Here is a 17,037-nt window from a genome sequence, read left to right on the forward strand (position 1 = left end):
CATTTTTGAGATTGTTTGAAGATGCAAGTACCAGTTACAGGTTCTCTCTGCAACTAAAAATTCCTTTATGATACTAATATAGTATATGTACAAGATCCAAAATTTTGCAGTGCGTGATTCATATGTTTTCTTTTCCGTATAAGTTAATATGGCACATTCAATATTTTTGAAAGCATCTGTATTACCAAGTCTGATTAGCTCTTCCTCATTCATACCATTTTGCATTGCGGTTTTATAAGTGCATTCACGTCCGGATATATCTAGTTTTGATTCGTCAACTAAAATATCTATAATATGACTCATCAATGCACTCTGGACCAACATGTGACCTCTTAAAGCTCTTGCAATAGCTTTTCCTTTAAGCATATGTTTTACTGTATCTTCAGAGTAAACTTGTTCTAAAACTTCTTCCAGGCCAATCCCTGCCATTAGTTTTCCAATTCTTCCGAGAAAACTCATCATTGTGTAAAACCCTCCGAGTCGACATACTATATTGAGGTTCTGATCTTTTATAACACCAAACGCTTTCTGCCATAATGGCTGATCAAGCGTAATGCAGGAAGTAACTATTTTATATTTATTGGCTTCATCAATAATGAACAATAGTGTAGAATATATGCATGTTTAATCTGAAGAATTTAAGTCAATAATAGGTAAAAATTTTATGGATGCTTTTTCATAAACTGTTTTTGATTGTGATGTAGTATGCATCATATAACCTGACCAGTTTGGACGAGGATTATTTCTTGAACTTAAAAACCATGCCACATGCCAAATAAGATCAAGATTCATTTCGGGCGTACGGAATACTTCAGATACAATATCTTTTATTGGTTTAAAACTTACATTTAATAAACCCTGGTAGCTTGATCCTTGATAAGGCGTTATTTTTAAAGACATATCAGATAAATTTTTAATAGACTTGTGTTTCACACATGTTATGCTTTCATAATTGCATTTAGAAGACAAACATATTGATATTAAACCCATTCCGTGAAACGTTCCTTTTCCGGTCAATGTTCGAATGTTGTGATCTACATTATCAGCGACCCAATGTAAGAAGTTCGGCTCTTGTTCTTGCGCGGCATTTACTCTACTAACTGCAGCAGATAACTTGAACAACTTAACTTCATCGGAGGAAACTGAAAATCCAAATTTGCAAAGGTGATCAACAAGACATTTTGTTCCAAAAGATTTATCAATATCTACTCCAATTCCAAATGAATGAAAACCTATGTTATTGCAAGGGAACACTTTCACAATCTTTTAAAATTAGAAGTGAAAATAAAAAAAGCCGGGAAAAAAACGCACTTTAACAATTCAGGATGAAATTCAGCTAATGTGCATGAAGCTTCGACTAATGTGCATAAAGCTAATGTGCAATAAGACCACAAAAAAATAACCGCAAAAATCATTTTCTACCCAAAGATAAAGATCTTTTTTAATTGGGTAACAGTCTTGGGTTTGTTTTTATTTGTTAGGACTTTAAGATCCAAAATGGCTCCAGATAAATCTACAAAACTGGAATTTTACCCAAGATTATCGAATTGTAAGAGACTATATTACAATAGGAGGTAACTAACTATTGTGCCGAAAGAGCTATTAGCAGTTTTTGTGAGTGTATGCAGTTTTTTTTTTTTTTTCAGTTTTTAATTTTTCACATTTAAAAAAATCAAAACTAAATGATACTTTATAACATTATATTTACGAAAAATTAAGTTAATATTTTAATTGAGTTTTCATTAAATGTTTAGTCATTAAATTTTAATGCACCACCGTATTTTTTGTGACCTCTACACGGCGATTTTTTTTTCCTTGATTTTCTCCCACCTGCTACGGTTTACGAGATTTTCGGATACGGATGTAACGAAAACAGTTTATTTTATTTTTACGCGCCAAGTAAATAAATTTTCTCCGAATAACGTATTGAAAAACTCAAAATGGTTTCTGAACCATCTTTTTACCGATAAAGTAACCTACTATCAAACTCGTGAATAGACTCGATCCATGATGCATCTTATGATCTAAAAATTCATGGGTTCATAATGTGTATATCTAGGATTCCAGTTTACAACATATTCCTTCTGATGACGAATGTCGTAAGTATATATTTATTTATATTAAATAGATATGTATTTCATTAAAAAACAGTGATTTTTATGTCTATTCTGCTAAAAACTACTATTTAACTGTAATTTAGACATAGTTGTAAACTGGAATTTGAGATCCAAATGAAATTTATCTTTATAAGTAATAACATTGATAGTTAAGGAAACCGTTATTTAGTCTATCCAGCTAATTATATCTACTTTTTGTACTAGTTTTTTAAATAAATTGAATTTTAATATCTATATAACTTTTAAAGAGCAGCTTTTATAAAAAAACGCATGATATATATTTACACTTTAATTAGGCACTTCAGGGGCCGAATTCTCATCTCTCCGTTAAGCTTAACGGAGTGTTAGTCAAAAATTTCTTTTAAATTACATTAATAAAAAATTTAAAATGATAATTTTTTAAACATAAATGTTTTATTTTGGTGTAAGTTTTATTTTAACAAATTTATATAAATTTTCGTCATTTCTTTACTTAGAAATATTGTTATGAAATTTCAGACAAAAGCTCCGTTAAGCTTAACGGAGAGATGAGCATACGGCCCCAGTCCATTTTATGATCTCGTAATATAATTAAGCTAAAATGTTAATTTTAATTTTATTACATTCAAAATGTTAATCTTGTTTAAAAATGGGTTTAACCAATTTTGTAGCACTTCTGGTTTTCAAGAAATTTTCTGGTTGTCAAGAAATTTGCATTTTTGTACTACCTAATTTGACATTTTTTTAGACAAAAAAATGCGTTTTTTTATTTTAGTTTTTTTTAACATTATTTTTAACCATCATAACTGCGTAAAAATTTTACGCAACGACTTTAGGCAATAATCTATCTGTTATCATTAAACAATATACAAATAAAACAACTTTCAGTTTAAAACATGGCTTTCTAGAAATACAGGCCTTGACATCGCGCAGAAATTTTTATTGACTGGAGGCCGAGCGAAGCGCTAATAAGTAAAGTGGATGCGAACAAGCATCCACTTATTAGCATCTGATAACTGCTCAAACAAAACCAAAAAAAATATGCACCATTGAACAATATTGTCAAAGGGAATAACAAGACCTCCTTTATTCAAGTTATCAATGTAGGCACCACATTTTTTATAATAAAATTGTGTATCAGTATAATCATAGCCATTTTTTCTTTGAACATAACCAGCAATATATATAATTGAAAGTAATGATTCTGCTTGAACTTTATCCTCGGGTTCTGGCAAGTTATCAAAAATTTTGCACTCCTGCTCGTTTAAACTTCTAAAACAGTTTTTACAGGAATTACCATTGGTACAATTATCAAAACTATCCATTTCTAACTGTAAAGAAAGTTTTGCATGTTGGATTCTAACTATTTCTATGACAGATTGAGCAGTAATAAAATAGGTTCCCCCAGAACCCTGGCAAAGTTTGCTAAAAGTTTTTTCTAATGGATCAATTGTGAACCACCCCAGGATAACATAATCATTTCCACAATCTAAAAGATATCTTACAATATTGACTAACCCCCTACACACATGAGAAATACATTCAGAGGTATCTTTTGTAAGCTGCTTAATACGTTTTGCGCCTGATTTTTTCATTTTTTCAACCATATCTGCCACATCTAATAAGAATAGCAGACTTTTGCCTGTGTGTGATCTTATAACTGCACGGAACTCATCTTTATAACGAATATCTGGCTCCAACACCTTTCACATTACAAATTTTCCAAAACTTCACAAATATAGAAATAAATTTGATGGTGCCAATTACTTCATCTTTTTTAATGAATGGATGATTCTTAAGTGCAGCAACCGTTTCATCACAGAAAACTCGTAAACAAGTGTCAACCTTCTGTTGCTCTATTGGTCTTGGAGAGATGGAAATTTCATTTAATTAGCAGATTCCAACTCATAAAGATTTACTAAATCACTCCATTTTGCTACATGTTTGTTACCTTTAAACTCAAAAACTAATCTCCGCTTTTTTCAAAAATGTGTTTCCATTATCTCCGCACCAAGGTTTTTTTTCAATTTTAATCATCATTTTAAACGACTTTTGATTTACTCTATTTTCATCAGTAATAATTGACAACAGTTTTGCATTGGGTTGATTGTTAATTGTTTCAATAATTGGTTTGCGTTGTTTAAAAAGAAAATCAGAGTCTAAGTGACTAATTGGAATCATTTTTACTAAAAACTCTGGTCTACCAAATAAATATTTTACCATTATAGCCAACATTGTTTTGGCAACAACATTGGGTTGATCAGCAGAATTTTCAAATAATACACCACCATGATAAGTTAATGTGGATTTAATATAAACTTCATCAACTAGCAATATACATTTACGTTGTGTATTTTTAATACTCATCATAACATTTTTCAGAAATTTCTTGTGATCCGACTTATTAAGTGATTCTTATCAAAGTTCTAATACTGGGTAACTGGGTAATTTATGATCATTAAAAATTTGCCTGTACAGAGACCTAGATATAGCAATATATTCAAATGCTCGAGTAATTATATCAGGAGAGTAAGTAAACTCACTAAATTTCTTTTGAGACATAGAGTCCATATGTTCGAGTAACACATTTTTTAATGGCAAACATCTTTATTTTTCAAGTAACGTATAATTTCATCAAAAACTGACCAATACTTACAACATGATGATGTTGACATTAAAATGGGAATACTGCAAGATGACTCAAGATGAAATGAAGTTAATGGTAAATCCCTATTAATGATAACTAAAAACTTTGGAATACCACATACAAATTCTTTTGACTGAATGTAAATATTATCATTATTGTCATTTATGTTGTATACAATAAGATCATTATTATGCAAGAGTCTCTCTTTTATGCTAACAAATCGAAAAAAATCATGTTCTCTAAAGCTATCTAGTTCATCTGATGTTGTATTTCTTATACTTGACGATGACAATTTTGTTGCTCTGGGTTTAGAAATAAGGTAAACTAAAACAGCTAGCTGGTATGTTGGAAAAGACAGTTGGTGGTTCTGTAGGACGTTTTTTTTGATGATAAAATATAAAAGATTTTCAATCTACAGGCCAATGAAGGCGGCACACTACTATGTATTTATTTACAATCAGATTTTTTCTTTGGATAGCTTTTATCCACTTTTCTTTTTCGTATTCATCACAAGAAAATCGATAAGCGGACATCTTTTTAGTTGATGACGCATAACCACTATTACAGCATGGAACACAACATTTTCGAGGGATGATTTATAACTTTTTGTTAGATAAATATGTTGCACTTTACAAAAAGATTAACCATAAACTGCCATTTTCTCGTTGCAGATTAAATAACGCTACACAGTTGCTAAAATTTGTGTTTAGACCAATCGCATTTGATTATAACCATCGCAAAACAAAAATATTTTAAATTTATATATATATATATATATATATATATATATATATATTATATATATTATATATATTATATATATATATTATATATATTTAAATAATATAAATAATATAGACTAATATATACGACTAATTTATAATAATATGTTATTATTTATAATATAATAACTATAAACGATATAGATATAAATATTATAGATTAATATATACGACTAATTTATAATAATATGTTATAATTTATAATATATTTCTGCTATAATAATATTAATAGGCTTTTTGCAAAACTATAACCTTTCCTTTTTCAAGGTCAACAAGCCATGGAAAAGTCCATACTAGATTTTCCTCAGTCTCATAGACCACATCAAACAAAGTTTTTTTTAAGTTAGGAGTTGACTTGTTTACTCAAGAACTTCACCTGTACACCAAAAGTATTTTTTAGTGTTGATTTTCATTATTTTATGTTGAATAAATTTCCCAACAAGATAATTAACATTATTTAGAATGACAGCTAAGGTGTTTGTTATTTGTTGATTTGCTAATTGAGACAGTCTTGCATTTAGTAGGAGAGAATTGCGAGTTGACCCGGACAAAAATAGCATAAACTGAAACTTTGCACAGAGGAAGTAGACAGTCTCTGGATGAGCGTAAAAAAAAGCCCCGTTGATTGCGCAACGGGAACATCCCTTTTGGGGCAATTTGGGGCAAAAAATAGGCTAATTTTAACAACACCAAAATATCATTAATTATATATCGTTAAATCGAGAATTTTATTATGATCAATATTTATATAAAAACTGTGACTTGAAAACAATTATTTTTTAAGTTATACCCCGTTCATACTGACGATAAAACACGTTTTAATTGTCGTATTTTAAACGCGTTTTACATTTTACTATTCTCATCAAATTTAAAATTGGTTTTAATTAAAACACGCAACGTTAAAAGTTGTTTTAATAAAACAACGTCGCGAGGTTGTTTTAATTGCGTTTTATTACCCTGAACTGTTTTTAAATGGCGGAGGAAAAAGCTGTTGCTGAAGAAAAAGTTAAATCTAGAAAGAGAGCTAGACATTATGATGAGGAAACAAAAATACTAATTAGTAAATGGTCAGAAGATAATATCCAAGAAAAGTTGAAGTCATGCACAAGGTTTTGTTTTGTTTTTTTCAGTTAAGTTGGATCAAATTGAAATAACTTGTTAAATAAAATCAAACCACTCGTTACTAAATAGTTTAAATAAATCACAAATAGACAAGAAGTGATTACGAATTACATTAATATTGAATAAACAAGGAAATGAATGTTTATAAATTGTACTTTTTACAACAAGATATTTATTTCTCTTTGATAGTTAGCACAATATATATATATATATATATATATATATATATATATATATATATATATATATATATATATATATATATATATATATATATATATATATATATATATATATATATATATATATATATATATATATATATATATATATAACTTCATATTTTTTGGATTTTAGAAAAGGAAAAATTTGGGAGGAAATTTTGCTATTCTTGCAAGCTTCTGGATATGAAGACAGAGATAAAGAGATGTGTAAAACAAGAATTCACACATTGACAAGTGCATATCGCAATTATATTGATAATAAACGAAATACAAGTGGGACTGGTCCTTCCAAAAAACCATCCTGCTTTGATGAAATTGATAAGGTTCTTAGTGACAAACCAACCACATTACCAACTTTTTTGAAAAGTTCCTCAGGCATGAATGTTATTATTGAAAAAACTGCAGAAGTGAATAATTTTAATAATTGTGTTAATGAGTTAGTAAACTGTGAACATATAGACATTGAAACTACTCCGTCAAGTTCTAAATCTGAAGAGTTGGTAAAAAAAGATAATAGTTTTTACTTTAAAAAATCCAAAAAGAAAAAATCAAGAAGTGAGGTAATGTTTGAACAATTAAATGCCACTGTTAATAAATTTATGACCTCTCAGGCTGATATTGATCATAAAATTTTAGAAAGTATTTTAGAAAACCACAAACAAGAAGAATCATGTGTTATATTAAAAGTTCGTCAAGTTGAAGATTTATATTTTATTGAAATAGAACTTTCATTGGCAGATTTGACACTAGAAAAACTTACTTGCACAATAAAAGAGGAATTTTCAGTTCAAGATAATGCATCTTTATTGATTACCAAGTTACCAAATGTACTTATCCGAAATGATAAGGATGTTAAACGTCTTAAAAGTGGGACTGAGATAGAGTTTTTAATTATGATTAAAAAAATGTGAAGCAATTTCTTTGTTTTGTTATTTTTTTCTCAAAATAAAATAAACCATGCCTTTTACAACATTGTTTGAAAAAAATCATTTACAACTAAACAGTTGTAAAATAATGTTTTTTTATGGAATTTCTAATAAACTCAGCTTTATTGTCAAGTTCAATGCAACTGTGGTTTAATATAGGGTTTACTAAGTCAATTTCTGTTTGTTCAATCCATTCATTTAAATACTTTTGCTTTGTCAAAGTACAGAAGTTATGTAGTATACAACATGTTGTAACAATATTGACTGTGTGTTCAACTGTTGTATCTAATCTCTTTAAAAGACATTGAAATCGACCTTTTAATCTTCCAAATCCATTCTCCACCACCACACGACATTTACTAAGAGAAACGTTAAACTTTGCTTCTTCTATACTAAGATTTCCACGATCTGAGTAAGGTTTCATAAGGCAATTTTTAAGGGGATATGCTGAATCACCAAGGATAAGAGGACCAATTTCAATATTATCAATTATTTTAGATAAGTTTGTAGGTAAAAAGGTTCTAGCCAGACACTCTTTATATAAGGGAGAATTTTTAAAAACCCTTGAATCGTGTGATTTGCCAGTCCACCCTACAAAAATATCTCTAAATAAATACTTGCTGTCTACCAATCCCTGTAAAATAATGGAGTGATATTCTTTTCTGTTTATATAGTCCTCTGAATTTTTATGAGGAGCCTTTATTCTTATGTGACATCCATCAACTGCTCCAACTACTTGTGGAAAACCATATAATTTTTCAAAACTTACTATAATCTCCATTGTTTCTTCCCTTGAGGGTAAGGAAATGTATTTCTTCATTAAGTTATCAACAAAATGTTTACAAATTCTGTGAACTATTGTACAAACAGTTGATTTTCCTAAGCCAAATAAATTGGCTATTGTTCGGTAATCTGCAGATCCACTTAAAAAATAAAGTGTCACAGCTAACTTCATTTCTAAAGGCAAAGATTTACGAAAGTTAGTGCCTTGTATAGGCATAAAAGGTGAAACTTCCTTGCACAGATAATTAAAGGCTGCTTTAGACATTCTTATGTTTTTTATCCAATCATCTTCGTTCCAACAGTTTACCATTGTTTCGTACCAAAAGCTTTGACTGCGAGGTTTAGTCCAAATTTTTCTGTAAACCGCAAAATTATAAGCAGTAATACAGTTTATCAGTATGTGCTGCAATTGCAGTCTTCTTTTTTTCCTTGATATGTACAATAATACTCGTAACTTCGAGATCAAGTTTTTCTTTGAGAGCGCTATTTTCGAACGTTAATATAAATACTAAAGAACGTTCAATCTGAACGCAAGAAAACTGAAAACATGTTTATTATAAAACTATGTTTACATTAAAACATGTTTATTTAAAACAGAATTTAGTGTGAACTGGGTATTATTTACGTTTGAAAAGTGTAAAAGTGTTAAAAGCGAATGCCGCACAAAACTTCATTCGATTTTTTGTTTTCAAAAGAAAATTTTTACTGCGAAAAACTTAATCATTTCTTTTGTTTTCATAACAAAAGTTTTCAATGAAACATTTTGTATGAATGAAACAATTTAGTTTAACTCCGAAAAAAGGTTGCGTATATATTGAAACTATTATATGGAAACTATTATATGGAAAAGTAAAACTTACAAGTTAAACGTTACGTGTAGTAAAAGTTTTTACATTTGAAAAAAAAAAAGAATGCTGTTGGTGTATTGTGCAAGCTTGGGTTTGACAAAGAAAGTTATGTCAAAGTATATGGAAAAGGTCTCAAAACATTGATTCGATTAAGCGAAGAACGGAGTATGAATGAACTATGCAGGTTAAAATTTGTTTAAATATACAATCTTAAAAAAAAGATTTTTCGCGCAGTTTGTTAAATTCAATAATTAATTAAGTTAAATTAATAGTTCATTAATTTTCCGAATCATTTCAAATTAGGGGCTGCCCTTTATTTACGTCAACAAAATAGGGAGGAAGTGGGTCTGAACCTTTTTGACAATTGTGGCACTGGGGAGGGGGAGGTCAAGTAAAGTTGACATTAACAATGTTGGTTTTTTTGTTTTTTTCAATTTTATTACTCAAAAAACGTAAATTTAGGTTAAGTTTTAATTCTAAACTCAATTGTAACGTAGCTATAATTTGAGAAAGATTTTTGCATATTTTTAGTTTTCTTAGAGACCAGTTCCGACAGAACACGCATAATAGTACAACAGTACTAGTCCATCATAGCTGTAGAAAAAAATTTGTGGATAGTCGTAAAGATCAATCATTATCTGTTCCAAGAAAGAAACTACGATCCTCATTTGAAGAGGTATTTGATTGGAAATCAAAATGTTTTCTTTGTACTAAAAAGGTAGATCACAAACATTCCCTGATTTCTAAAGTTGAGACCATACCATTAATTAAAAAAATGATTGAACGTTCATTGAATCGAGAGGATGATTGGGGAAATGCTGTACATTCTCGTTTGATGTCTTGTTATGATCTTGTAGCGGAAGAAGCTATTTATCACATTTCGTGTATGAACAACTTCAGGCTTAAAACTAAAAGCAACAACCAACGTGGACGCCCATTAGATCTCATTATGTTTGAAAATTTTAAGAAACTCTGTTTCTGGTTAGAAGAAGAAACTTACTGCGAACTTTTTACTCTTTCAGATGTGCACATTAAAATGAAAGAACTTAGTAATGTTTATCCGTGTTATTCGACGAAATCTTTAAAACGAAAATTACTTGAGCATTATCCTGATCATATTTTGTTTGGAGAACTCTCTGGTCAATCTAATTTAGTTTGTTTCAGAGATATGGCTTTTTTTGTTATATCGAAATTTCGAAAAAAGAAAGGTCACACTAAAAATGATATTATTTCTGCCGCTGCAAGTATATTTAAAAGCGAAATCAGCGAAATAAATGTCGATAAATCTGTATATCCGTCACTATGGGTGATATTAAATATGGACTCAAATGGGTTCCAAAGAGTTTACAGCTATTTCTAAGCCATTTAATTTCAGTTAAGCTTCGACAAACTAGTTTAGGACAATGCATTGCTTAAGCTTCGCGACCAAGATCTATGATAGCACCAATTCACCTTTCCTTTAGTAACTAAAAGCATAAATCCTAAAAAAACATAAATCCATAAATCCTGATAAAAACATAAGTTCTTTAGTAACTAAAAACAGAAATACTTTTTTTGCGCAGTCAGTATAAAACTTTATCAATCTATCAGAATGGCATAACCTATTTGCAACTAAACTCTGCTTTTGGTTCCAAAGAAAACTTACTCAGCAATCGTTTACTATGTTGTAACAACAAAGGCTTTTTATGTCTTATTTTGCGAGTGTTTTGGAGTATTTTCAAATCATTTTTCAAAAAAACAGAAAGAGTAACAATAGGTAATTCATATTCGTGATAATAATGAATATCATGATCACGAATATACATTACCTCGTGTCATGATATTCATTATTATCACGAATATGAATTACCTATTGTTACTCATTACTTCCATTTAACTATTCTGTTGGGTTGGGGTAATTAAAAGAAGGTCGTCCCTTAAAAAACGATTTAAACAGACAAGTGAGAAATTCTGGAAAATTTCTAAAAAGTCCAATTTTTGAATTCCATTTAGACAGCGTTTTCACGTCCTTGCATCTGCTAAATTTTAGTTGCAAACTATGATTAAAGCTGTTATTATGGTATTTATATGAATCTTATCTTTATCATTGTTGTTTTTATTTACTTTGCTTTTATTTACTTATTTTCTTTTATTTAATTTGCTGAAATTTATATTTTGGTTTGTTTGTGCCTTAGATATTCCATAATGCTCAACGCGTGAAATTTGAAAAATTAATTGCTAAAAGGCGAACTGATATCATTTTTTTGTTTTTATTTATTTGAATTTCATGCTATATTTTGCTATATAATGTTTTTATATACGAAGATATTGTTGGGTTAGCATAGGAACAGCCACAAATAGTAATTAAGACTAATCCAAAGTAGCATTCGTTATTGACCAACATTTTTGCCTACCGAAGTACTATTGAAGCGCTGAGTTGGCGGTGACTGGATTTGAACTCGTATCAAAGGTCTGGGTTTTAACTATTTGTTTGACGCTCCAACCAACTGAGCTATCCAGACACATCAACAACCAGGTTACTATTATCTTCTTTCCATAAATTCTAAAAATTCAGTTTATCAATTAAATCTCATAGGGAAAGATTGCATAAGTTGAGCATGTTCATAAGGTAATGTTTTTTGCAGCTGAAATATTATGTTAATATTTATTTTTGCAGATTATCATAATTTAGTCTTTCCTCTTGAAGAATTTAAATGAATTGACCATGAAAAAAAATCTTTATACCAAAAATTGCGTTATTTTCAACACACCAAATCGTCTCATCTTAAGAAAGTTTTAAAGGATGAGCTTTTTTTAACAAAACTCAAAATAACAAAAAAGTTAATCACAAAATAAGATAAATTATATTTTTAAGGACTACACTAAAGTAAAAAGTAATCACCTCAACCTTAAAAAAACAGTAATAAATCTTTCCTATCTCTATAGAAATTTGCAAAACTACTTTTTGAAAAAACTTTCGTTCTTGAAATACCAAAATAAAGCTCTGTGGAGAATAACTTTAAAAATACGCGCTTTTCTTAATAAAAAGCTGCATCTCATCTTGAGGGTCTCATCTTAAGCAACTTTACCAAATAATATCATAATTTAAATAGCGTGACAACAGCTTATGTATTATCTTATATAACCGACGGAATTAGCAGTAGATAAGCATAAAATTTTCGAGGATATAACAAGTATTTGATGATCTTGTTTCGTTGTGACGTAATTACAAAATATTGAATAATAAAAAACTATAACATATAAAAAAGTTCAAAGATTCGCGACATTTGATAATCCGAGTATTGTTTTAAAAAGTTAAGCTTCTAATTATGACAGAGGAAGGTATGTAATATATTTTTAAGAATAATTACATTAAATTTCTGTCGTTATTGTGCAAAATATAAAACACTTTTGTGAAGGCCTATTTAAATATTTACTTTGACATTAAACTATAAGATAGTTATGTTTTTGTTATTTAGCATGGTCTTGTCGAGTTATAATTTGTTTATAAGCAAAACCCTCAACCTGTCCAACACAGTTGCTCAAATTACCCTGTTGGGATAGGTTGAGCAGCTCGTTAAACTTTAGATAAGATCTTTTCAAAAAAATTAAAGCACATTTTTTTTTTAACCAAATTTTAGCAGGTTTGTCTTTCTAATAGTAAAAAATTTTAGGAAATTTAAAGCATCTTTCATGAGATCTGATTTACAAGCCACGCTCGATCCTACTACTAAAAAGTTCATCCTTATTATAAAAAGATGAGATGGATCATTAGTTGAAAATGACAACTATTTTAAATTTCACCCAAAATCCATGGTTTTTCGAATTATACCATTAAGAAGTTTTCGAATTCACGAAGAAGTGGAAATTTGTTGTTCATTAGTTAATAAAGTTAGTAAATAAAATCATGACATGAGTACATTTACTAACATCGATTACTTCAATTGTACACTTACTAATATTGATTACTTCTACTATACACTTACTAATATTGATTACTTCTGCTTTACGCTAACTAATATTAATTACTTCAACCAGTGCTGTAAATACGCTCCCCACAAACCCCAATTCGGGGGGGGGGGGGGGAGGCCAGCATTTTTAGGGGCTCTTTTCAAAAGTTAAAAAGAAGTACTTTTGTATTTTTTATAATAAAAATATTTAAATTTATATTGTTACCGCTATATTAATAAAAAACTTGGCACTTTAATCGTGGTATTACCTAAATTATGCAAGCGTAAACAAAGTAATAATATTTTTAATGCAAAAAAATAAATAAATTGTTTAACACTCCCGAGGTCCGAATTTTATAAAACGCAAGCTTTATAAAAATCTGTGAAAACGTTAATGAAAAACCATCGAACAGCAGCTTATCGTGAGAAGAAATATATTTTTTTAAGTCGCTTATTTTATGATGATATGCGAATATATTATTATTTGTATTTAGATAAATAAATTATAAATCGTTTTTTATTTTCGGCAATTCACAGTTTATCTTGGTAACAATTTATTTTATTACTATGAAAAATTACTTTTGCTTTTGTACTATGAAATAAAAAGTATATTATTAATCAAATCATAGGCATTGTTTTTAAAGAAACAAATGTAAAGGATTGGAAAACTGTAACGCTTTACATTTGTTACTTTTAAAATCCATATAATTATAAGTCCATAACCATAACGACAACCATAATCATAACCATAACCATATATGGACTTTTATTTTGCATATTTGAATTGATTTTTTTTTATTATTACGCTCTGTTAGTTTTTTGTATAAAAAAAACAAACAAACAATGAAAGTAGGTTTGCAAAAATTTATAATTATCTTTCGTTAATTTTTCATGATGTAATTATTGGTATCAAAAAAATGAAAAGTGGTGCCACTAAGAGAAGAGAAAAAGCTGCAGCCAGCGAAGAAATCACAAATTACTCTAAACTAACACTTTTTTTGAAACCAGCAGTTTAACCTGGAAGTATTTTGAAACAAACAAAAACTACTAACAATTTTGTTTGACATTATTTGAATAATAGAGTAGAGTCAGATAGGTTTATTTGTGAGTCTTCATCAAATGGCCTAACAACTTCGCCTATTTTTCTCATTGATAATCCTTCTGAGTGGCCTGATAATGTTTCTGACGCACAGAGATGTGACATTGTTAAACGTGGTTTCAAAAAGATCGAATTTGATTTTCCATACAATTTAGAAAGAAGACGATTTTCACTGAATCACTATAACTGCAAGATAAAGAATGAAGAAATCTTCGAACGGACATGGTTCATATATTCTTTGAATAGCAATTGTTTTGATTTTGTTGCAAACTTTATTGGATAACTTCTTCACCATTCCGACAAGGAATGAACACTTAAGAAGGCTTATCAAAAAACTTAAAAAACACGAAACATGCAATGCACATTTCAAATGCTTTGAACACCGGATGACTTAACAAAAAGTTTAACTGGTATTTCGTTTTATTTATTGCTTTGTTACCTTTTTTTTCGTTAATTATTTTTTTCCCCCTCAATTTTGGTAATGCAGGCATTACAAATCAAGCAACCATAAACGAGCAACAACAAAAGTTCATAAAGAGCGTATATTTGGAGGGATGTATTAGAAAGGATACTGGACATTACTTTATTCCGTTCTGCAAGAAATCTTGCATTTCGTGGTTTAGACACAGTCATTGGTTCAAAAAGCAATAGAAACTTTTTTGAGGTGTTTGAATTACTGGCTAAGTACAATACCGTTCTCAATGAGCTTATGCAAAGAAATCAGGACAAAAAAACCAAGGAGCATTATTTGAGCAATTAATAACAGAACGAGTTAATTAGACTTTTAGCAAAGGAGATTGAACCCAAAACCTTTCTTGGGTAAAAAAGGCAATTTACTATTCTATTATTTTAGGTTGTACGCCAGACGCTTCGCACAAAGAACAAATGAGCATTATTCTGCAATCAGTAACATGTACTCCTGGAGTAGGTATCAATATTTCCAAAAATTTCTTTGGATATCTCACAGTAAATGATACCTCTAGAAAAGGGCTTTTTGATGCATTTTTAAATCAGGCAAAAAATTGGGATCTAAATAATTTAGACTATCGAGGTCAATCTTATGATGATGGTGCTAATATGAAAGTAAAAGTAAAAGGTGTTCAAGCTAGGTTTCTGGAAATGAGTCCTAAGGCCTTCTATGTTCCTTGTACAAACTATTCACTCAATTTTGTTATTGTTGATGGTGCACTGCCATCTATCAGTGCAATTTCTTTTTTTGGTGTTCATTCAAGGTTATATACACTCTTTTCATCGTCTCCTCCTCGATGGGAAATTTTAAAATCGTGCGTGGCAATTTCTGTCAAACCACAATCAGACACCAGATAGGAAAGTAGAATAAACTGTGTTAAACCACTTCGCTATTATTTAAAAGAAATCTTAGATACACTCGAAAGATTGGAAGAACGTGTCTTAGAAAAGAGAGATAAGGCAACAGCCACAGAAGTACAATTGCTGACGGAATATATTAGAACATGGCCATTATCAATCATTATTTGGTATGACGTTTTATTTCAAATCAACAAATCAAGTGAGCTTCTTCAGACTTCTGCAATCTCTCTCGACATATTAGCTAGTGACTTAAAGGCAACAAATGTGTTTCTTAATGAGTGTCGCAAAAATGGATTTTCAGACGCACGTATTAAGGCATCAGAAATTGCAGAAGTATTGGGCATTGAAAAGGTTTTTCCGATAGTACGTTACCGAAAAAAAGAAAAGATTTATTCATACGAGTGTGTTGACCACATTCGGCAGCTTGAACATCAATATAAAGCAGATTTTTTTGCCATTAATTGATATGTCAATTGCATCAGTAAAAGAGCGTTTTGAATAGACCAGCATTGTCACAAAGCTTTATGACTTTCTTTACCAATCTGAGAGTCTTATCAAAGCCTGTAATGAAAGTTCTCTGTCTGTATATTGCAAAAGTTTGCAAATGAAGCCTAATTATATAGATTCTGAGGATTTGGAAAAAGAGTTAAAACGATTTGTCATCATAATAAAGAAGGAAAAAAACACTCTCCTAAAATCTGAACAAGACTTCCTAAACTACATCTACAAAGAAGAGCTGCAAGAAACTTATCCTAATCTAGTTATTGCGTTAGGAATCATTCTTACTTTACCAGTAACTGCTGCAAGTCCAGAACTTAACTTCAGCAAGTTAAAACTAATTAAAACTTTTTATAGGTCAGTTTAAATAATCTTTCTTAATTATAAATAAATACATTTAGCTATATTTCTTTGTATATTTGAATAGGCCAACAATGGTTGATGAATGTTTGTCTTCTTCAGCAATGCTGTCAATTGAGAACAAGTTTGCATATAAATTAAGTTATGAAGGCATAATAATTAAGTTTGTAAGCAATAAAACACATCGAAAACCCTTTTTTTTAATGGTTTGCGACGTACTTGTATTATCTGCGTAATACATTTACGGTAGTTAAAGCAGGGGCTTTCAACCTTTTTTAGTCCAGCATCCCCTTTGAGATTTAACAGAAAACAGTGACCCCCCTAGAAAAATTGAATATATTTTCCCAAAAAAACATTAAAAGTACTAATTTTAAATTAAAAAAAAAATCATTTG

The 17,037-nt window shown here is 29.7% G+C and overlaps 3 protein-coding genes across 3 annotated transcripts; 2 read left to right on the plus strand and 1 right to left on the minus strand.

The window, feature by feature from the left end:
* The first annotated feature begins 6,566 nt into the window (after positions 1 to 6,566).
* On the plus strand, positions 6,567 to 7,787 carry LOC136082439 (uncharacterized). The gene is made up of 2 exons (XM_065801761.1): positions 6,567 to 6,634; positions 7,005 to 7,787. Exon 2 carries the CDS (start codon positions 7,075 to 7,077, stop codon positions 7,780 to 7,782), a length of 708 nt encoding a protein of 235 aa, XP_065657833.1. The 5' UTR covers positions 6,567 to 6,634; positions 7,005 to 7,074; the 3' UTR covers positions 7,783 to 7,787.
* Positions 7,788 to 7,867: 80 nt separating this feature from the next.
* LOC136082721 (uncharacterized) lies at positions 7,868 to 8,890 on the minus strand. Its single transcript, XM_065802143.1, has one exon. It carries the CDS (start codon positions 8,888 to 8,890, stop codon positions 7,868 to 7,870), a length of 1,023 nt encoding a protein of 340 aa, XP_065658215.1.
* A 3,846-nt stretch (positions 8,891 to 12,736) lies between these two features.
* On the plus strand, positions 12,737 to 16,879 carry LOC136082722 (uncharacterized). The gene is made up of 5 exons (XM_065802144.1): positions 12,737 to 12,749; positions 15,310 to 15,688; positions 15,851 to 16,136; positions 16,288 to 16,613; positions 16,711 to 16,879. The coding sequence occupies exons 1-5, from the start codon at positions 12,737 to 12,739 to the stop codon at positions 16,877 to 16,879; spliced, it is 1,173 nt and encodes a 390-aa protein (XP_065658216.1).
* Positions 16,880 to 17,037: the final 158 nt, after the last annotated feature.

Source organism: Hydra vulgaris, chromosome 07, assembly GCF_038396675.1.
Source record: "Hydra vulgaris chromosome 07, alternate assembly HydraT2T_AEP".
Taxonomy (NCBI): domain Eukaryota; kingdom Metazoa; phylum Cnidaria; class Hydrozoa; order Anthoathecata; family Hydridae; genus Hydra; species Hydra vulgaris.